Consider the following 23,234-nt stretch of genomic DNA (forward strand, 5'->3'; position numbering starts at 1 on the left):
CGTGCAACCGGCGAGGGGAGTCAGAAGAGCGATGACGCCTCTTTGACTTCTTTTTCTTCGACTTACCGGAGGACTTTGAGCCCGACGAGTGGTGGTAACTCGACGAGCGTCGATGGCTGCGGCTCCGCGACCGGTCCCATCGACTTCCATCTCGACCGGGACCTCGAGCGGCACAGAGCCTGATCTCGAGGAGCTTATGGGACCGCTCCCACCTAGCTTTCGAAGTCAAGGCCCGGCAGTCGAGGCATGACTTGTCGTCGTGGTCGGCCCTGAGGCAGTGGAGACACCGGCGGTGGGGGTCGGTCACCAACATCAGGTGGTGACAGGCTTCGCACGGCTTGAACCCGGGATTCGCTACCGGCACCAGGAGTCGATATGGACTCAAAAAAATAGCAAAATATAGGTCAAAAAGTAAAAAAAATTACTTGGGTAACTGCTCTTCCCGGATCTGCGCTTACTGAAGCGGAAAAAAGAAGAACTGACGTCAGCGCGCAAGTTCGGCGTCTAAGTACTCCGACGACGTCATCCCGGCGATCACGACGCCGACGACGGACGCGGAGCCACAGACGACGCCTACCGACGTGCAAGGGTACTGCTGACGAAAACTTTCCGGATACAGTCTGACACCTGGGGATATTCTCAGGTAAGGAATCTAACACTAACTTGTTTCTTTCAGATATCTTACAAAAGAACCTTGCAACAACAACCTGTTCATGTACCTTTTGAAAATATGCAACAATTGCAAATGTCCCCACCTCCACCCACCACCCAGCCTCACCCACTCCCCAGCGAGGCAATACCATGCCCAGCTAATCAACTTGCAGTGCCAGCGAAATATACATCTGTATATGAAACCAGGGAAAAGGCACTGCCTTATCCGCAAAAACAAAAAAACAAAACGAGGTGTACACCTTGAGGTGTGGCAATGCCACGTCGGCCAGAGAATCAACTGACCACAATATTGCTGTATGAAAAGCATTATCAGTATGGCAACTCAAACAAAATACCAGAATAACAGTGTCTGATTAACCAGTTCCTGTATTGGAGAAAAGATCCTTGCTGGCCTAGGAACCGCTCTGTGGAGGAGAAGAGACCGTTCCCGCGATCACGGCCTTATTGTTGTTTTTCTTGTAAGTGTGACAGAACTCTTGCGCTTCATTTGGAGTGTCAAAAATGCGGGATCTGCCCCCTACGTCCACCTTAAGCCTAGCCGAGTATAACATACTGTAACGTAGTCCCAAATGTCTCAGGGTAGCCTTTACTCTGTTGAACTTGCGGCGGGCATCCTGAACCATAATAGTGAAGTCTGGGAAGAAAGATAATTTAGAACCCTGCCAGTGGACTTCACCTCACTCTCGGGCCAGACGTAAGATGGTGTCCCGATCTCTAAAGTTTATAATTCTCGCAATGATGGTCCTCGGAGGAAGGCCAGGATTAGGCCTAGGGCCCAATGATCTGTGTGCACGCTCTACGATAAATTCCGACGTAAAGGCCTCTCTGACAAACAGATCAGATAGCAATTGTTCCACGAAGACATCCATACGGCCAGTAGTCGTCGTTTCCAGAACACCCAAAATGCGCACGTTATTGCGCCGACTGCGCGCTTCTAGGTCCTTATTTTTAAAGTCTACCTCTTTCAGGATCCGTTCCACTCTGTCCAGGCGTTTCAGGGACTGAGCCGTGCTGTCTTCAATGTCCGATACTCGGGCCTCCGCCATATCCAAGCGACTGTCGTGTGCCTGCACCTTGGCACTCATGTCTGCCAGGCTCTTATCCTGTGTATCAAATCTTCCGACAAGAACCTTGAATCCCGCCCTCATCCCCTGGAGTATCGCCACAGACAGTGCCGGAAGGGCGTCCAGTTCCTCAGCCCCTTGGGCGCCATCCGTCATGATGGCAGAGGTTCTTCAGTGGTGTTGTCCGCCACTTTCCCGAAGGTTAGGGTCATTTGCTTAGGATCTTTGCGGCCCATGCCGCAGAATGCTGAAGGAGCGCGGAGGTGAAGTGCTTGGTGGGGCCAATGCGGGGGCAGGAAAACCAGAGGTTATGTAGGTGCTGCATAGAAGGTGGACAGTCGTGGGGAGAGGTAGAATTTGCGATTGGAGTGCAATTTACTGCAGAGCCAGCATGCAAGGAGCAGGAACGTGAGTCCTGTACGTTTTAGGGAATAGTGAGGGTTTCTATCGCCAGGCAGGTCTCCAGCAAAACAGAAAGTCAGGCGTATGAGCGTGATCATGTATTACACTAAATTAAACGTGACTACAAGGTCCGGGAGTGGTGTGTGACCAATCCCAGCACGCAAAAGAGAACTTGACCAGGCTTTCAACAGGCTATTTAATCTCCTTTGTCACCGTAGGTTTAGCCCCCATAACAGCAAGCTCAGCAAGCGGTGCAATGTAATGGAGACGAGAGCGTGAGCAGTGCCCCTGAGCTAAATAGGATGGATTGAAGGCTGCGAGTTACATGGTGCCAACCCGCATATTAAGGATCTGAGTCCTGGGCCAGCACTCATTCATTTGTTTCCTTTGGTCCCTTTGAGCCTGTCTCATATCCAGGGAGACCAAGCAATGGTCTGCAGAGCTGGAGAGAGAGGCTGTTGATAAGCTGTCTTTATTAAAGTTCCTAGTTCTCTGCAAGAAGGAGAGGACTGCAATAAAGGGTGGCAGGGTGGAGCAGCCACAGAATACAAAAAGCCTCTAGCAATTGAGGAAGTCTGTGCAGACTACCTGGCCGTCTTTTGACAAGCGCCGCAAGGTGGGACCGATGGAGTTGAGTGTCCAGGGCTCTCAGAGAATCCGCCGTGCCAGAGGGGGGAGGAGGGAGAAGGAGCCCACGGCCGGGCCGCCCGCCACGCATATGCAATTAGCGGGAGCAAGCAGGCTGCCCCCCGCACTCACCGCGGTCCTTTCAACAACCTGGGGATCGGAAGGCCCTATCCCCAACTCGGTCCCCTATTCAAGGTCCGTACAAGGCGTGTGCTGCAGCACACTGTGGTTATGACGGGCGCAATGTGAGTGGCAAGGGGGGGCACCTAAATCCCACAGCATGCAATTGACTCCGGCAAAGGCATCCCGACCAGCGGCCCCCGCTCATCTCCAGTCCAGGCCGCTCCACGCCACTCCAGCAACGCTGGCAGGGCCTCAGGCAGAGAATCCCATCACAGCATGGATCCAGCACGCAGCAGCTGTTAACAAGGATCGGAGCGTCGCCGGGACCACAGGAGTGGACAGCTGGATTCCGAGGCACATCACAGAGCCGGGGGTGCAAGTCTCAGGTTTGTGGCATCAGGGTAGCATGAAGATAATGCAAGAAGATTTAGTCCGGCCAACGGAGTTTCAATCGCCAGCAGCCATTTCGGACACTTGCATGGCCACGCCCCCTTAGACAACCATAATTAGGATGTCAAAAGAAACCCTTTGAGGTGAGTTTTGCAAAAAGAGTTGATGACAACCTCAAATTCCAGAGTGTGTGTACCAGACAGGGTTAAAAACCTAAAGTGCATGAGAACTGGTTTAAGAGAGAGAGAGAATTAGCATGCCCAGGACATATTAAATACATCTCTCTATGTTATTTCATTTATTTTCGTAATACAGATGTGCGTCTAGACTCTCAAGGGGTAGAATGGCCAAGTAATCAGAGAAAGTACATGCAGCAGTTTAATATTAAGTAAAGGCACATGATATTCAGAATAAGCATATACCACATGATATTCAGATTAAACCTATAACAAGCATGTATACTTATCAGCTTCAGAAAGGTGAGCCATAGTGAACATAAGCCAAGCAGAAGAGAAGCCACTAAGCCCCAAACTCAGGTGAGGAATCAGGGCCCATCTGAGCAGGGAAAGGAAAAATGGAAAATACAGCGCTGCAACAATGCCAAAACAAAGTCCAGAGAGCAAGATCAGCATAACATGCACTGACCATTCACAGAAGACACAGTAGTATGCCAAAGCCACACAGAATCTTTAGAATAGGGTCCGCAAAAGGAATCATATTACCAAGGAACTCCGGAGGAGGAAAATAACGAAGGTGAGGGGCGGAAATGACGAATAAATTAGCATTAGCATGGAGCGAAGAACCAATAGAACACAATAGTTGCAGGCTGCTTCATAATGTCTTTGTGATATTTAAATACTGCTGCTGACTGTCGTGCCATCCAAGGCACCCGCCCGCCCCACAAACAAACTTAACTATTCATTGTTTAGGACTTCTGTGGAGAACTACAAATACATTTCTGTTTCATTAATACCTGAGATAATAACAATAGAAAATATAGTACTAGCATTGCCATTATATACATAGTATACACAATACACTGTACTGCCTCTCCAAAAAATTCCCCTGCCAGTTTTAGACAGATCTCTCTCCTGGATGCGACTGGCAGCATCCTCACCCATCTGCAAGATTGGGCATTTGGAAATGATCTAATTCCCAGAGAACAAACAGAATTTAGTAAAAACAGTGTTACCTTGGATAATATCACGGGAACGTTGAGGAGAAAATCGGTCATAATGGGGATACCAGATAATCTGTTACGATTAGTTATTGCACTTCACTCCTCTACTTGGATGCAGGTTTTACTAGGTGGAAAAATAGAAACTAATAATGCGTTGAAGCAAGGGTGCCTTTTGGCCCCTCTTCTTTTTTCTATTTATATTAATGATTTGCCAAAAAGAGTGGGGCTCAGCAAAGACGCCTTGCTGAGCTGATTAGGTATACAGAAGAATACCATTTTAAAATAAATATTTTAAAGAGTTATGATTTTTAGTTATCGGGGATGTAAAGTCAGAAAAAAATTGCATTGGTTTTTGGGAAATGAGAAACTGGAAGTAGTAAAGTTATATCCATATTTAGGAAAAATCTTTTCAAACAGGTGTTCTGGCAGCTATCGCATGGATCATTGTAAAGGCAAGGCAATTTCACAAGCCTTTGTAATTAATCGATTGTATACACATTGCAGGAAGACACACTTCAAAAACATCTTATCAGTTTATAAAATAAAGATACTGCCAACATTGAGCTATGCTTATGAAACAATAGATGCACAAGAGTGGGATAAATTTGAGAAAGTAGAGGGACGTACCTGGTGCCAAATATGTAATCAGAACTGCACTACTTCTATAGCAGCGATTAGGCTTGAATTTGCGCTACTCTCAACTTATGTACTAACTATGGCTGCATGCCTAAGATGGGGCAAATCTCTAGTAAAGAGCTCTGAAAATAGGTTACGCGTAGCGTTATGGCGAGGAAATCTTTGTCAGCATGAAAGAAAAGAGTGCTCTTTTTAGGAATCATTCAAAAGCCTTAACAATGTTCGGCTTAGATAGGAATTGTGCGGTAGTGCTCTGTAAACATGCCTTGAAAATCAGAATTAAATGAACAATCTATGGGGTTTTTCATGAAAGAGATATTAAAATGTGCGCAGAGAATAGAAATAATGATTGTATTGAGGGGAGTAGGATTTACAAAAAACCCTAACCATATATTCTGTTGCTTAGACTGAATGTACTCCCTCTAAGAATCGTAACAGGAGCTTCGGAGGGCATTCCTAGACAGGAAAGACGTTGTCACTTATGTAACTCTTTTATACAAGACTTAAATCATGTCTTATTTGTCTGCCCGGCATTGCAATTAATACGTCACAGCTACCTTAGGATTTATTTTTTTAAATACAATATTACCACAGCAGAAGAGGTCTGAAACTGTCTGCTAGCACCCCCATCTGAACTTGTTTGTTTTAAATGTTGTAGCTTTTTTAAACAATTTTTAAACATTTATTAGAACAGTATTGATCGATTCACTATGTATGTTTCTGAGCACTTGCACTTGTATAACTTTCTTGCTGCTAGCTAACAAGTACTGTATGCTGAACTCCTTTGTATGCATTTGATCACTTGCACTTTTCCCAACTTTTTTTGGTGCTAGCTATCGAGTACCCTGAGCTAGAAAAATGTAGTATGTATCTGAGCATTTGCACATTTCCAACCTTTTTTGCTGCTAGCTATCTAGTACAGTAAGCTGAAAAATTTTCTGTGAAGTTTTAAACATTTTTGCACCTGTTATTATGCTGCTGGATATCTTGTACAGTATTATGAATTGATGAATTCACGCTCTCCATTACATGATTAAGCAGCTGGTTACCATGTATTGTATTGCGAATTGACAAATCCCCACTTTTTATTCCATGGTTTTAATTAAAAAAAAATGTATGATAGTTTTAGATTATAATCTTCGTAAAAGTCCCCTAAGTACCCATCAACGGTAATCTGATTTATTATGGACCAATCCTTTTGGCGCTGGAAAGTTTTTTGAATGGTTCCCATATTCACGTTTTTCCTCGTTCTTGTACGATATGCTATGATGAATTTAGTACTTTACTTTCTCTCTTTTTATGGAGTGCAATGTTGATTTTTATATGTATCTTTTTCTTTTATGTGGAACTCTTCGGAGTCCCAAATCATAATAAATAAACTGAAACTATGAAAACTGTGAATTGCCTCTCAGTGCTAATAGGACATATTGTTAATAGTCATTACCTTTGCAACGTAGAATGTATTTAATTTGGAATTTCCAGGTTGTAAGTTCTCCGCCTAAAATATAAACCAAAACAATTACAAAAATAGATTTTTACCTACAGAGAACCACAATACATACAACAATAAGTTTACACTAATATACCTGATAAATCATTTGTTTGTTTAATGAATAAAAAAATTCCTAGCTTCTGAAACAAAAGGTTTCAATTCCATTAAGGACATGGAGGCGAGGATTATGTTCAATCTTTCTTCCCTTTATTCTTCTAGCAAACATATAAAACAAATACAAAACTCTCTTTCCCAAAAACACCTAAGAAAGGAAGAACAATAGTCTTGGGATGCAACCTGCTCCTTATAATCTCCTGTCCTTTCTCAAGTCCCCTCTTTCTTCGTGCAACAGGTGGCGTTGCATCTCCCTAGTTCCTTCCCGTTTGAAGGTCTCATTCCTGCATATATACATATATATAAAATCAATAACCGGTCGGTAAAGACTTGTAAACAGTTTTCAGTTGCTACTTTCTCCTTTTTTACGATTCCAAACAGCTTAACCTTGGTAAAGACAACTTGGTTCATGGAAATGTAATTGACCTACAAAGAAAATGAGTTACTTACCTGTAACTGAAGTTCTCCAGTATTGGTATCTTTCATAGATTCACATGCTTGAATCATTCCCCATGGTTGAAGTGGGAGTCTCAAGGTACCATAATAAAGCAGTTTTTATCACTATCATAGGCTATAATGGCAATGAATTTGAATTTATAGATTTATAAAGTGTAGCTAATCACACGTGAGGGTATCCAGACGCTAGCCACGGGCACAGGGAAATTAAGTGAGTTGCCCAGAATCGCAGGATTTTGAGCCGACTCCGAGCCTCAAAACCTGACCCCCCAGCTCCCAAGTCGGTAGCTCTGACCGCGTGGAACATCCTCTCCCCAGCAATGAACAATCAATTTGATAGCATATGTCCTTTTTTAAAAATGGACCAAACTTAAACCTTAACTAATGAGACAATATCACCCTCTAGAATACTCCCAAGAGAGACTGAGTCCCTCAGATTTTCAAGCACAAGTGGGAATAATATAATCCCAAGGTAGAAGGAGAGCCTCTCAGGGAAGGAGGGAGGGTTGTATGTGAATCTATGAAAGATACCAATACCAGAGTACTGCAGTTACAGGTAAGTAACACATTTTCTTCTCCAGTATTGGATCTTTCATAGATTCACATGCTTGAATCAGACTATCAGGCAGTTATTGTAGTGAAACATTTTGTACGATGAGTACCAGTTGAGGATGGTGGGTAAAAGTCTAAGATATAAATACCTAAACACTCTATATGTGTTAGAATAAACATGCTGTATATGACAATATTATATTCATGTATGTGATCAAGTATATGTATATATACACACACACACACACACATTATATATATATATATATATATATATATATATATATATATATATATATATATATCTATATATATATATGGACATTGAGGTTGGTGTGGTTTGGGGAGCGGAGGAGGAACTGACTTTGCCACAACCTGGTGTTTTCTGCCCGCAAATATGGTACATCTACCCCCGGTGTTGTATGGGGACATCATGCAGCATTCTGGGTCATGTAGTATTGACGCACTGGGCGTCCTGCATGACCGGACTCACAGCGAATTACAACCTGTGCTGACGTCCTGGGGGGGCGGAGCTTGCTTGCACCTGGCAGGGTGGGGCCTAAAGAATGTATTTACACCGTGAAATTTCCCGCTTCCTGCTTAAACCAGTTTGGCACTGAGGAAGGCTACACTACAGCGGAAATGCATTCGCCTGGAAAGTTTGGTTTTGGTTTTTGGCATTAAAGGAACCTCCTGTGTTTCCCCTGTGTGGCTTCTCTTTCTTACCTGTGGAGAAAGTTTGCTGGATATATATATATATATATATATATATATATATATATATATATATATATATATATATATATATATATATATATATATGTATGGATATATATATATATATATATATATATGTATATTTACCTATAAATGATCATAAGTACATACAGTAAAGGAGCTCACCTTATTGGAACAGATGGCGTAACACCCTCTGTCCAACTGCTGCAACACTGCGCTGTGCAGATTCTAGGCAATAGTGCTACATGAATGTGTGGGTGCTCTTCCATGTTGCAGCACAACATATTTTTTCCGGAGAGACGCCTGCGAACAGGGCAGTCGAAGAGGACACTGCCCTTGTTGAGTGTATCCTTGAATTCACTGAGAGTGGTTTGCCAGCTTCAGAGGGGCAAAACTAAATGGCAGTGGAAATCCACCTTCAGATGGTTGATTTTGTGACAGAGTACCTGTTGAGTTTGTCCATAAGATAAGAACAGTTGATCCGTTTTTTTAAGCTGTTTAGTATGACATAAGTAGAATTGTAGACATCTGTTAATGTGAAATGTATGGAGAGAACTTTCTGCTGGTGATGCCGGATTCAAAATTTTGCAGTATGATCGGTTCGTTGAGATGCATCTGTGATGGAACCTTGTGAATGAATCTGGAATTTGTTCTGAGAACCGAGTAATCATTCATGAAACGTAAGAAGGGCTCCTGAATTGTGAAAGCATATATCACACTTACTGTTGTAGCCGAAGTGAGTGCCAAGAACAAGGATACCTTCAATGTGAGAAACTTGAGGTCTGCTCTGTGAATGGGTTCAAATGGAGGTTTCATAAGTTGAGGTAGGACTACATTTAGGAGGATCTCGTACTGGAGGAAAATCTCGGAACAGCTCCTTCATGAATTGTTTAATGGAGAGAGAGAGAGACGAAGAAGAGCGTCTGCATCTTGATATTGCATCAAGATGTACCTTGATAGAGGCATGCACCAAGCCTGATCAGGCAATTGAAAGGGGAAATAGCAGAATATGCTCAGATGATGCCTCCAACAGCTGCAGGTTGGATTGCTGACATCTTAAACAGAACCGTTTCCATTTTAGCTTGTATGTTTTGATGGTGGCTTCCGCTCTTGCTTTCGTAAGAATGTCCCTCCAGTTCAGAGGAAAATTCAAACCTCGGAACTCGTGGAATTCAGAAGCCATGCACATAAGAGGAATGAGGCTGGGTTTGGATGATGGGGCTGACCCTGGTTCATCATCAATAGAGCTTGGTTTGTCCAAAGGTAAATGGGATTCGACTCCGACAGCAGGAGAAGCTCTGTGAACCAGTGCTGCTTGGGCCACTTGGGAGCAATCAGAATGAAGCAACAGCGTTCCACTTTCATCTTGTTGAGCACCTTTGGTATGAGATGGAAGGTGAAAAAGTGTTTGCATAGAGCTCGGACCATCTGATCAAGGATACTTTCAATGTGAGAAACTGGAGGTCTGCTCTGTGAATGGATTCAAATGGAGGTTGTATAAGTTGAAATAGGACTACATTTAGGAGGAGCTCGTACTGAAGGGAAAGCTCGGAACAGCTCCTTCATAAATTGTTTAATGATTCTTGTGGAACAGAGAGAGAGAGAGAGAGAGAGAGAGAGAGAGAGAGAGAGAGAGAGCGAGAGAGAGAGCGACATGCATCTGCATCTTGATATTGCAGCAAGATGTACCTTGATAGAGGTATACACCAAGCCTGATTAGGCAAGTGAAAGGAGATAAGGCAGAATCTGCTCAGATGATGCCTCCAATGGCTGCAGGTTGGATTGCTGACACCATAAACAGAACTGTTTCCATTTTGTTTGTATGTTTTGATGGTGGCTTCCACTCTAGCTTTCGTAAGAATGTCCCTCCAGTCCTGAGGAATATTCAAATATCTGAACCCGTGGAATTCAAAAGCCATGCACATAAGTGGAGAGAGGCTAGGTCTGGATGCAGGGGCTGACCTTGGTTCATTATCAATAGAGCTTGCCTTGTCCATAGGCAAATGGGAACCGACTCTGACAGCAAGAGAAGCCCTGCGAACCAGTGCTGCTTGGCCCACTTGGGAGCAATCAGAATGAGGCAACAGTGTTCCACTTTCATCTTGTTGAGCACCTTTGATATGAGAGGGAATGGGGGAAAGAATTTGCATAGAGCCCAGACCATCTGATCAAGGATACCTTCAATGTGAGAAATGTGAGGTCTGTTCTGTGAATGGGTTCAAATGGAGGCTTTATATGTTGAGGTAGGACTACATTTAGGAGGAGCTCGTACTGGAGGGAAAGCTCGGAACAGCTCCTTCATGAATTGTATAATGATGAGAGAGAGAGAGAGAGAGAGAATCTTGATATTGCAGCAAGATGTACATTGATAGAGGCATGCACCAAGCCTGATCAGGCAAGCGAAAGGAGATAAGGCAAAATCTTCTCACATGATGCCTCCAACGGCTGCAGGTTGGATTGCTGACATCATAAACAGAAAAGTTTCCATTTTAGCTTGTATGTTTTGATGGTGGCTCCCGCTCTTGCTTTCGTAACAATGTACCTCCAGTCCTGAGGAATATTCAAATCTCGGAACTCATGGAATTCAGAAGCCATGCACATAAGTGGAGAGAGACTGGGTCTGGATAAAGGGGCTGACCCTGGTTCATCATCAATAGAGCTTGCTTTGTCAATAGGCAAACGGGATTCAACTCCGGCAGTAGGAGAAGCTCCGTGAACCAGTGCTGCTTGTGCCACTTGGGAGCAATCAGAATGAGGCAACAGCGTTCCACTTTCATCTTGTTTAGCACCATTGGTATGAGAGGGAAAGGGGGAAAGAGTTTGCAAAGAGCCCGGATCATCTAATCAAAAAGGCATTCCCCCAGGACCCTGGAAGCGAGTGCTAACTGGTGCAGAACTGGCATTTGGTGTTCTCGTTTGTTGCAAAGAGATCCAATGCTGGTTTTCTCCATAGTGAGAATATACTGTCCAGCTCCGACTGATCCAGTTCCTACTCGTGACATCAGTCCTTGGCTCTGCTGAGTATGTATGCCAAGGTGTTGTTTGTTCCGGATACGTGCTCGGCCCTCAGCGAGATCTTGTAAGTGATGAGCCAGCACCAAAGTTCTTGGGCTTCCTAGGAGAGCATTAGCGATCTTGTACCTTAACATAATGCATGCTGGTTCTATTGTCTGTGCGCACCAGCACAGACGATCCTGCTATCCTTGGAAAGAAAGCTTGTGGGGTGATAAAGATGACTTTCAGTTCTAGTTAATTGATATACATGGTCTTCTGGAACATTTACCACTTTCATTCAATTCTCATGTCCTGTAGATGGCCTTCCATCAGCAAGCTCTCTCTGTAGCCGGCACATGTTTCCACATGATAAATGTTCTTAAAAAGTTCTTTGATCTGTTACTAGGTACAGCTAGAAAGACAGTTGCAGTGGCCCTAATCCTGTCCAGCTAGAATACTGCAAAAGCTGTACGCAGATGCAAATAATGTGGTCCTGAAAAAATTACAGGAAGTCTAAAATGCAGCAGCCCACCTAGTACTGAAATTGCTTCGAGGGTCCTCAGCTTTAGTAGTTCTGAAGAGCCTACAAGACCCAAATACCTAAGAACCAGAATCAAACTGTATGTGATCCAACGCCAACTAAGCTCATCATCTGAAAACTTTCTTGCACCACTCAGCTTTCATTTGACGTCCAGAGGGGGTAAATCGATGGCATTCCTTGGGACTAAAGCATGGAACAGCTTATCCACCCATCTCAGACTCTCTCAGTCAGAATCTATTTTCTAGAAACTCAGGAAAGCCTGGATCTTTATAGCCCCAGACAACCTAGTGTTTTCACTCACATGATTGGTTGAACGCTCTGCTGCTTTTTCGTATCTCAGTTTTTCGGCATTAGCGCCATGCTGCTCCTCGGAGTGAGAGGTGCACTTTACAAATGTTCTCATTCAATCATTCATTCATGGCTGCCCCTGCCTTCCAGAGAGGCATCCGTAGTTATGACAGACATGATGCCCTTCGAAAGATGAGAGATCTGAGACCACCACGCTAGTTTTTCCACCCTCCTTGGGCAGATGTTTAGCAGGTCCTTGAGCACCCTTTTGTCTGGATCCACTGTTTTTGTTTCTCCTCTTGTAATGGTCTCATTTTTAGGTGTGCAAGAGGGACTAGATTGATTGTGGAGGGCATTGTCCCCAGCAGCGACTTGTACAGAAGCACTGAAAATGACTTTTTTCTGGAGAGTTTGATAACCAGATTTTTTAGTGGTTGTTGTCTGTCTTGAGAGAAAAAAGATGTTTGAATTGTATCTAAGTTGGAGCCTAGAAACATGATTCATCAAGCGAAATGCGCTCGCAAAAGGGCCAGATTCTGAGAATCTGGCCCTTTGCGAGTGCAATTTTTGCATTTGGGATTCATCATCCCAAATGCAAAAATCGCTAATAAAGAATTCGCAAATTTGCGAGGATTAGCATTTAAGGAATCTCTAATAGAGATTCCTTAAATGCTATTCATGAACCATTTAAAAATTGCGAATTCGCAATTTAGGACCGCTATTTACCACGAAGTCAAACCTCGTGGTAAATAGCGAAAACTTAGAAAAATGCATTTAAATGCATTTTTCTAAGTTGCATGTTACACACACACATGTCCTTTGGACATGTGTGTGCACAACATCAGTGTAAATTCACATTTCAGGGGTGCTACAGGGTGTCCTTTGGACACCCCTGCACCATTGAAATCGCATCCTTATTTGCGATTAGAAAATTGCTAATCGCAAATAAGGAAGAACTCCCCATTCATTCCTATGGGCCTGTAGGCCCATAGGAATGCATGGGGAGTTATTCCTTATTTGCGATTAGCAAGTTGCTAATCGCAAATAAGGAACATGTAGGAATCGCAATATTTTTTGCAATTCCTACATGAATCCCGTTTTGCAAGTCCTTAATAGCGATTCCTTATGAATCGCTATTAAAGACTCGCAAAACGGGTCTTTGATGAATCTAGCAGCCTATCCTCTATTTTGGAATAGTTGTTGACTTCTGATGATTCACAGTGAGACCCAGTTTGCGAAACATTGCGAGGCAAGCTTTTTAGCTTTGGACGCTTTCAATGGTGTTGGAGCTTTTAGCAGCCAGTCGTCCAGGTAGGGAATACCTGCTGACTTTGTTTTCTGAGAGGGACTACTACTGGGGTAAGGCATTTGGTAAAAATGCAGGGAGCTGACGTGAGGACGAATGGGAGGACTCTGAAATGGTATTGGGTGACGGCTACGGTGAAACAAAAATATGTGAAGTGTTTGGAATATATGGGGATGTAGAAATATGCATCTTGTAAGTCCAGAGTGGTCATATAGTCTCCTTGGTTTAGGAGGCGCAGGATGTTGGAAAGAGTGACCATGCAAAAGGATTGTTTAACTTCCTGAGGTCTAGGATGGGTCCCCATTCGCCTGTTTTCTTTAGTGATGAGGAAAAAATGGGAGTAGAAACCCATGCCTTTATGGGTGACAGGGACTTTTTGATTGTTCCCTTGGCAAGCATGATGAGGGGTTCTTTTTTACGTAGGTGAAGGCGCGTGGGGGCGCTCCCCTTGGTACATTGTTTGGTGGTTTCTCAATAAACTCCAGTGTATTGCCATAAGTGACAAGATCTAATACTCATCTGTATGAAGTTATCTGACGCCAATGGTGGAGGTAGTTGGTAATGTTCGCACCCACTTGATGGGAAGAAGTGGAGGTAGCCGGCACCTGATTGAGGTCACTGTTTACGACCTGTGTCTCGACTGTGGGTGGGTTGCTTCTTTTGAGGGCTTTGCTTTGTATATGCCAAAATGGGCGGTTGACAGAAGGGCTGTTGTTGATAAGCAGGTCTGTACTGTGAGTGTAAAGGCTGACACTGTTTGGAACACTAGTATCTTCCTCTGTAGGTTGAAAAACCTCTTCCACGTACTCCTCGTAAGGGAATCTTTCTAAATTGTAGAGTGCCCCGGGATCTGACCGTGTCTGTGTCTGTCTTGATGGCCAACAGAGCATCATATATGCGCTTCCCAAATAGGGTTTGCCCATTGTAGGCCATATCCAGGATTTTGGACTGCACTTCCGGCCTGAAGGTTGTTGCCTTGAGCCAGCCTTGCCTTCTTAACACTGCTGCTCCTGACAGTTGGTGAAAGCCAGTGGAGGCTCAGGCTATGTCCCTTGTGCGGTCTATTATCTCGAATGACATGAGCTAAGCTTCTTGTAGGATCTTTCCTGTCTCCGATTTGTTTGCTTACAGTCACTAGGTCAATGAGGTCCCCAATGTCAGACCACATCTGTCTATCCTAGCGACCTAGAATTGCTAGTGAATTGGATAACTAAACCATGATGGCAGGCATGGTGGAAAACCTCTTGCCTATGTTGTCTAAGCACCTGCCCTCTTTGTCTGGTGACATATAAATGGGAGTTGAAAGATTTTTAGAGCGACGTTGTGCCGCTTGTGTAATAACCGAATCTGATTTGGGATGTCATGTGAGGCAAGTGGGAGAATCTTCCAGGGCCCTGTAGTTCTTGTCAATACGAGGCAGTACCACTGCCACCGTTGCCGGGATCTTCATGATTTTAACCCCTTCGCTGCTTCTGTCAACCAACGGCCATCGCGCGCACTACCTCCGTAGTGCTGTGCACGTCCGTTGACCAACGCGCCCCGCCCACTCCGCTGAACTGCCGCACCGCGGCGGAATTGCTGCCGCGGTTAAGCAGTTAATCCACTCCCCCATACACAATATATAATGAGGATGGCTCGGACTGATTTTCTCCAAAATTGTGAGGTGAAACCTTGTTGTAGCCCGGTCCATTAAGCTATGAAAGCCTCCAATGGCCTCCGGGGGAGAGTCCCCAGGGCATGGTGCTGCAGTTGATGGAATGGAGATGAGATAATCGTCCCATTCATCTCGGGGAAGCTGAGGGTCTGTAATTTCATCTTTTTCTTGAACGTCATCTGTTGACAATTGGTCTTCTCTTTGTGCCGCCGCTATGTTAGACGCAGGTGTCATCCTGGGTGCCATACGTGGAGGAATAGGCCTTGGAGTTGCAGGGGAGGTAGGCTGAGGTGGAGCCACTGGTTGTTCCTGATAGTCTTGCAACATGGCCTGTGAATCCTGAAAAAGTGACATAGGTACTTGAATGTCACCCTTGTCTGGGCTGCTGTTAGGCATAGTACTGATAATGCTGATCGTAAGACCTCTGCTTTGAATGGAAAGTACAGTAATGCGCATAATATTTTTCTTCCTCTTCTTCATCATCATCGTCCTGGTATTTAACTTGGAGCTCTGATGGGCTGTGAGTTGCTCTAAAAGGCCCGTCATCGTCAGACTCCTCCAGGTCCAGTAGATGACTTGGGGGAAGAAGAGGAACCTTGCTGGGGAAAGTCAGTTTAGGCCATAAGGTAGTTTTTGTGATTTCTGTAAGTTTTATTGTCATCAACGGTGGCATCAGCAGCGTTGTTATCGAGGTGATGGTCATTTTTTTAATGCTTTTATACATCACACTACTCACGGTTTAGGGAAATCTGGACAGAACGGATACAAGAAAATTTGAAAAATTGCATTTCTTTCTCCTTGACATGAGGGAAAGAGCACTGTTAGGGATAAATACTCTACCTGTTATGTCCAGAGCCCTGACATCGAGGCATGCCGGCAGGGCACTAGGCCTAAAAGAATAGCTAGTTTGCTAAGTAATTCCTATTGTGAGAGGTGCTGATTACTGTGTCAAGAAGAGAAGTGGTTCCGAAGAAAAAATCACATATCTGTAGTCTTTATTCAGCATCACAGGAATCTTAATTGAAGTCATTAATGCTGGAATAATTTCCCACCATTTTTGCAGACCCTGAACCCCATTAAAAAGTTGATTCTCATGGAATCAGCATCAAAGAAAGTCTTTATCCATGAATCTTTGATGCATACCTGTTGAATGGAAGACAGTATATAAGTATCATTTTTCATGACTGTTCAGTTAAAAAACTCACAAATCAGATATAACACTGCATTGTAGTATCTTTCAGTAAAAGAAACATAGCATAATGGCACTAGAATATGGAGAACATGAATGTAAAAAGGCAACCTGTAGGCTTACATTTAATAGAGGCTAAACAAAGCCTATCCCTTTAAGCACATTGGAAGCACCCATACCCAGCATGCCTTGTACTGGTAGTTGCCTCTCTCACTAAGTACTTTTTGTCAGGGTAAACATGAAGAGAGGATGCATGTAATCATATGTATCACTATATAGCAGTATATATTAGCAGCTGGAGAGGAGGGTGGATCTTTATGACTTCAATGAAGGTTCCTATGATGCAGAACCAGGAAAACAGGAATGTAACCGTTTCTTCTGCATTGTAGTATCATAAAGTCTTAAAAGCTTGAACCAAGTGGCAGGCTAAGAATATAGACAAACGTGGCTGCGGGAGGATACAAACAGTCAGTATAGTGCCAAAAAAGGCCTATGTACATTAAGATAAAAAACTATCTACATAAACAAAAAAAGCCAGTCCAGTATAAGCACACTTAAAGAGATTCCCGAGAGTCTCTTGTCCAACCCTTGTCCAACCCTAGCTTCAGCGAGGGCATCAATACCTAGACAATAATGTCTGGTGAAAGTGTGTGTTTATTTTCAAGTTACAGCTTTACAACTATCTGCAATGGGAACATTCCTAATCCATTCTGTAACAGCTGCTTTTCCTCTTGTAGAATGAACCTTTGGTTTCCCTGGCAAAGGCTGTTTGAAAATTGATAACATAACGTAAAACAAGCTACTATACCTCTAGAGATTGATTGTTTTGAAGTGGATAAAACTTGTCTGCAGTGACCACAATTGATAAAGAGTTGTGAAGTTTTGCTTATCTCTTATGTCTTATTTAGGTAGAAAAGCAATACTCTTCTAATGTCTAGAGAGTGTAATGATCTTTCCACAGGGGTTAATTGATTAGGGGAAACATTGGAAGTGTAATGGATTGATTAATATGAAAATCAGACACAACTTTTGGTAGGGAAGCAGGATGAGTTCTAAGCACAGCCCTGTTGGAATGAAAAAACGTAAATGGTTGCCTTGAGGATAAAGCTTAGGGTTCATTGACTCTGCTTGCAGATGTGACAGCGATTACAAATGCAGTTTTCCATGAAAGATGCCCTAATGAAGACTTACAAATATGTTCAAAAAGAGGATTCATAAGTATAGTAAAAACTAGATTCAGCTCCCATGAAGGAGATGGGTTTCACACAGGAATAAAAACTTTGTTGTTTGTTTGTTATTCTCTTTATTCACTTCATTACAACATAAAAAACCCACAATAGATTTGTTGTTACATGAGAAGATAGTTATCAAATTGACTTGTGCATCAATGAAATACTCACTCTTGACCCACCCACCCATAACCATCAAATTCGGGAAAGAACAATCAGTGAAGGGGCCGGGGTCCGTTGTCAAGAATAGGGAGGACACACAAAGCTCCACGGTAGTCATTCCATTTGCCCCATATTTCCTTCCACTTTTTTGGGCATCCCGATTTTTTTAGACAGTTTTTTCGGCTATCATATTCATGTCCCATATCTTTTCCCAATCTCCCAGGCTTGGTGCTATTTCTGTTCCCCATCATTGAGATATATTGCACTTAGTCGCTGCAAGGATAAGGGTCATCCAAGTCTGTCCCACAATATTGATGTCTGAATCATCCCAGATATTAAGTAACTACCACTTGGCAGTTAAACGGGATCGCCGTGTCCCATAGGGCATTCATACAGTTAGCAATTGCCTCCCATTGTATGGCTGGACACTCCCAAAAATACTTAAAAGTGTACCCTTCTGGGCACAGTTTCTACAGCATGAACCAGCAGGTTCCCTTCCCATTTTCACTAACGTGGTACAAGCGAAGTAGGCTCCATGTAATATTTTAAGTTGTACCATACAAAATCCCACTCTGAAAGCTATTTCCTTAGGACAAGCTAGTGCCTCAGGCCATTAATCATCCTCTATACCTCCCTAGTCCACAGCCCAATTCTCGGGCAGGCAGAGCAGGGTGTCATGGGTGTTGGTAATGATTTTGCGGTATGTAAGAGAAATCGCATCAATCCTCCAAAAGGGAAAATTCAGGCAGTTCCTCACCTCTGGGCAATGCCGACTGGAGCTTGTGCCTAGCTTGCAGGTAGCGGAATATCTCAGTGTGGGCCAGGTTGTAGTCCCTCAATAGGTTGGAGAAGGGAATGAATGCTACCTGTGTCAACAGATCCCCGATTTTGGACAGTCCGATGGGGTCCCATTTGTAAAGCCCGGCAACGCTCCCAGCTTGCCCAAAGCAGCTGAGTCCAACAGTGGCGAGGAATGTGTTAATCTGTTCTTCCACCCCAAAGCCTCACGGGCGATATGCCAGAGATCGACTGTCAAGGCCACCTGACCTTGCAGTGATTGCCGCGATGGAGCAGAGTATAAGGCTTGTACATACCCCCGGGGTTCATCGGCTGGTGCATCCATTATTAATCGGGGCAAGTTATGCTGCCCAGTAGTACTTCTGTACATCTGGTGGTACAATACCACCATCATACCACCCACTCGTAAGGTTACAAAGTGCAATTGTTTCTGACACGCCAGTCCACACGAGTGTGCGGAGTGTGGAGTTTATTGATTTGAAGTATTGTGGTGAGACAGGGTATGGAGCATTGTGAAGTGCATACAATAATCGGTGCAATGCCATCATCTTAAAGAGTGGCACTCTCCTCAGTAGGGACAGGAGCAAAGATCTCCAATGCTGAACATCTTTATTGAGCCTACCTAGTGGATGAAGGAGGCTATTCTCAAAGAAGAGGAAGGGGTCCACAGTGGCAAATATTCCCAAGTATATAAAGCCCTCCATAGCAATCCGGATCTCACAGCCTGAGGTAGAGCAGTTGGTTGGCCATGCAGGACATATATTTAGGATTTCGCCCAATTGATTGTATACCCAAAATATCGGCCAAACATGGTGTTCATGTACATTATTCTGGCCAGGAAGCGCCTGGGATCTGCCATGTACAATAGAACGGCATCAGCAGCATATAATGATATTCTGTCTTTCCACTGCTTCAACCAACGAAGACCCTTGGAGCAGGGTGTCCATACATATCCAAGGGCTCTAATATCAGGGTAAACAGGAGAGGGGAGAGCGGGCATCCCTGACAGGTGTCACGTTTTCGGGGGGAACCCGTGATATTTCTCCTTTGATCACCACCTGAGCCTGGGCCTCAATGTAGAGGAGTCGACCAGGAATCTAGAGCCAAAGCCCAATTTTGTCAACACCTCAAATAGATAATTCAATGGTATCAAACGCTGTACGGGCATCAAGTGATAGGAAAGCTGCTTCCTCTTGGATGTGCCTCACCCTGCTCAACACCCCATGTAACCTCCACAGATTGAGCGCAGTGCTGCGCCCCGGCATGAATCTGGATTGGTCTGGATGTAAGCTTGGTAATTACCTGTATCAACTGGGATGCTAACAGTTTAGCTAGTATTTTAACTTCAGCATTGAGGAGGGAGATTGGCCTGTATGAGACACAATTGTCTGGAGGTTTCCCTTCCTTATGTATTGTGACAAATGCAGCAACTCTCTGGTCCCTAGGGAGTATCCCCATCTCCCAGCTCCCCTCCAACATCCGCAACAAGTGTGGGGCGAGTTTCGGTGCTGTGAGTTTGTAACGTTCTATGGGAATCCAATAAGGGCCCAGTGCTTTTCCTACATTTAAATCTTGAATCAAGCGTATTATCTCTTCTTCTGTTAAAAATCTCCTTCGAGAAGGCCCTTATTATCAGTAGAGATAGCAGGGAGCAGTATGTCTGCCAGAATTCATGAGACTCCACTGATGTTGCAGAGCTAGAAGGGGAGTAAACTTGTGAATAGTAATCGGCAAGGGCCTCAGCAAAGGCCCGTTTATCAGTGAATTACTCTCCCTCCTCTAACTGGAGCTTTAGCACCCATATGCTCACCCTCTCATTTTTATCCAACCAGGCCAGGAGTTTACCCGCCTTATCTCCCCCCTCATAGATCATATGTATAGTTGCCATATGTTTTGGCTTACTATGTTAATATTTCTTGATATACTTGACAACAGCTTGATTTTGGTGCATCAATTGTGCCTCTAACTTTATTATGTCCCTTTGTATAGCTTTCAAGCCTACCCTTATATCCCTCCTCTGGCCCTCCTCTGGCCATCAATCAGGGAGAAACCTTGTACCTTTGTTACCGTCTTGTACGCCTACCACATTGTTGATGCTGAGTCCAGCATAGCCTTGTTTTCGGTAAAGTACTGCTCAGTAGCCAGCGTAAGGCCCTCTCTTACTTTAGGGCTCTTAGGGTACCAGGGGTTTAATTTTATAGTGTGATTTGCCCCCGGGTCTACAAAGCCATACACCACCCATAGCCATGAGTGATCGGATATGCCCCTAGTCAGGTGGAGAACTTCTCATAAATGGGGAAGGCGATGGGCCATGGTCAGCACATGATCAATTCTAGAGCTGGAACCATACGCTCCTGAGTGAAAAGTGAAGTGTTGCTTCATGGGGTTATGAGATCTCCACATGTCTGCCAGACCCATGGCATTTAGAAAGTCCGCCAGCGGGGCTCGGCATGCGGGCACCTGTCAGGAGGGCCAACGATCACTGGAGTCATTGATTGTTATGTTAAAGTCGCCATCCATGAATAACTCTCCGTATGGGAGATTGAGAAGCAGTGAACTCACTTCGGCCAGCGTGGTCTCATGAAATCTTGGGTGATTGTATACACTTACAATATTGATGGGGGGCCCTTCCCAAGTACCTGTGACTACCCCATACCTTCCACCCTTGTCCACCCAGGAGTTATGCACCTGTATGGTCATTGACTTTTTGACTAATATGCCCACACCTCTAGACCCCATTGTATATCCCACATGGGCCAACATTTACTAGTTCCATCTGTCAAGAGCTCTTTTCTTGGTGCCAATCAACTGTGTCTCCTGTAGGGGAATGACATCTGTGAGTGTCTTTTTATATATTACAGGGCAATTACTCTCTTGATCTTGTCGCCCAGGCCATTTACGTTCCCAGACATGAGGAGCAGTTGGGCCTTATCTGTGGGTAGTGTCATGCAGGGTACATGAGTATGTGTCCAAACCCGAGTACCCCCTCTAGTTGTGGTAGTCTGGGTGGGAACCCCTGCCAATATGTATCATTAGCAGATAGTTGCCAGCATCAACACTAGAAGATAAGTCAACATCACACATAGTGGTGTGGATCAAACAATAATTTGTTCCCAACATCATCCTCCCTCCGTACCTTCCTGAAAAGCAGGACCTAAACTGCCCACCTCCCCAACTATGCAGAGCGCCTTCTACACCAAATAATATCCAATCAATCATTATAGAGGGGTTTGGCTACCGCCCCCCTCCCGTCAGTCCCAAAAGATTGAGCATCTCACTGGCACCAGCAATTCAGGTATAACAGATAAAAAGTGCCCTAGATCAGTCCTCAAGTCTACGAATGGTAGGGGGAATCAATCTGACTTCTTTGATTATCCATTTGCTGTTGTGGACACCGGGCAGCATTCTCCCATCTCTGCTGCCCGCGTGTCTCCAGGATCCGGGACTGTCCTCCAGCCCTCCAGCTAGTCCCAGGGCTCCTCCGCCGAGCAGAAAAAGCAAGTTTTGCCTTTCGCCGCAACTGTCAAGCGAGCTGCAAACATCATGGAGTATTTAATCACTTTGTATCGCTTGGCTTTCTTAACTTCCAAGAATCCAAGAAGCTATGGCGCATCTTCAGTACTTTTAAGGTTAAATCGGGAGAAAATGTAATGACTACATTGTTGTAGGTGAGTGGTGGAGCACTACAAGCTGTCTGCAGAATTGCATCTCAACAGTAAATAGGCACGCTATGATGGGTCTAAAGTGGTCAGGCGCTCGGGATTCTATGAGTTCTTTCCACCTAAAAGAATTTGGACGGGTGTTTCACTATGAGGCCCTCTACAAATAGGTCTGTGGCCGAGTCTTCCACCCACTCGGGTACCCCCAGTATTTGGAAGTTATTCCATCTCAAGCTGCCCTCAGAGCCTTCAAGTTGGGCCTCTTGATCAGCCGCAACTGTTTTTAATCAGGCCACGTGAGTTTTAAGAGAGGACGTTTCCGTTTCGAGGTCAGTTGTTGCAGTCTCTACCTCCTTTACTCTAGCCCCTATGTTCCGTAGATCTGCTCTCCCCAGAGTAAGCTCTGAGTTAATTGTATCTATCTTGCCTTCAGGAGCGGTGCACATCCACTGGATGGCCGCCATCACATCCCGTAGTGTGGGTGCTCTTCCTCAGCAGAGCTAGTCGTGGCCTGGGAAGTGTTCAACTAGAAATTTTATGTTTACACATTGCCCTGTATAAGTTAGCATTTGCTTCGCCATTTTCATTACAGGCCCCATTTTAGGCTATTTGAAACCGATCTAGTTTTATTCTGAGAAATGCTCCAGTCTGAGTTTCTTTTTTGTCATCAAGGTCTGTTCCCGTAATAAGTACACTGTTTCTATTGGCGCAAACCTTTCTCACTAGATAGAGGCCCCCTCCCACTTGTCTGGTGACAGGCCCGACTGGAACAGCCTTGGACTTTACAACTTTGTGTGCTATATGAGCTCGGATACTGTTTTTCTTTGTATTCCATTGCCCAGCTGCATCTGCCTGGAAAATTCCACTGAAGCCTGTTTTAGCTCGGTTACGAAATGTACATAATGAACAAGTTACTTACCTTCGGTAACGCTTTTTCTGGTAGATACAATATCTGCCTGTGGATTCCT

At 44.4% G+C, this 23,234-nt stretch overlaps 1 protein-coding gene across 10 annotated transcripts in view; it reads right to left on the reverse strand.

The window, feature by feature from the left end:
- The window catches only part of LOC144781519 (uncharacterized), a 2,047,367-nt gene that overhangs the window by 230,246 nt on the left and 1,793,887 nt on the right, over positions 1–23,234 (reverse strand). For all 10 annotated transcript variants that reach the window (XR_013601003.1, XM_078660419.1, XM_078660420.1 and 7 more), the window contains one exon: positions 6,539–6,592. Coding sequence is in view for 9 of the 10 variants with exons in the window: in XM_078660419.1 (XP_078516545.1) it covers positions 6,539–6,592 (54 nt within the window). In the remaining variant the exon portion in view is untranslated. The remainder of the gene's footprint in view (positions 1–6,538; positions 6,593–23,234) is intronic.

Source organism: Lissotriton helveticus, chromosome 9 (genome assembly GCF_964261635.1).
Source record: "Lissotriton helveticus chromosome 9, aLisHel1.1, whole genome shotgun sequence".
Classification (NCBI taxonomy): Eukaryota; Metazoa; Chordata; class Amphibia; order Caudata; family Salamandridae; genus Lissotriton; species Lissotriton helveticus.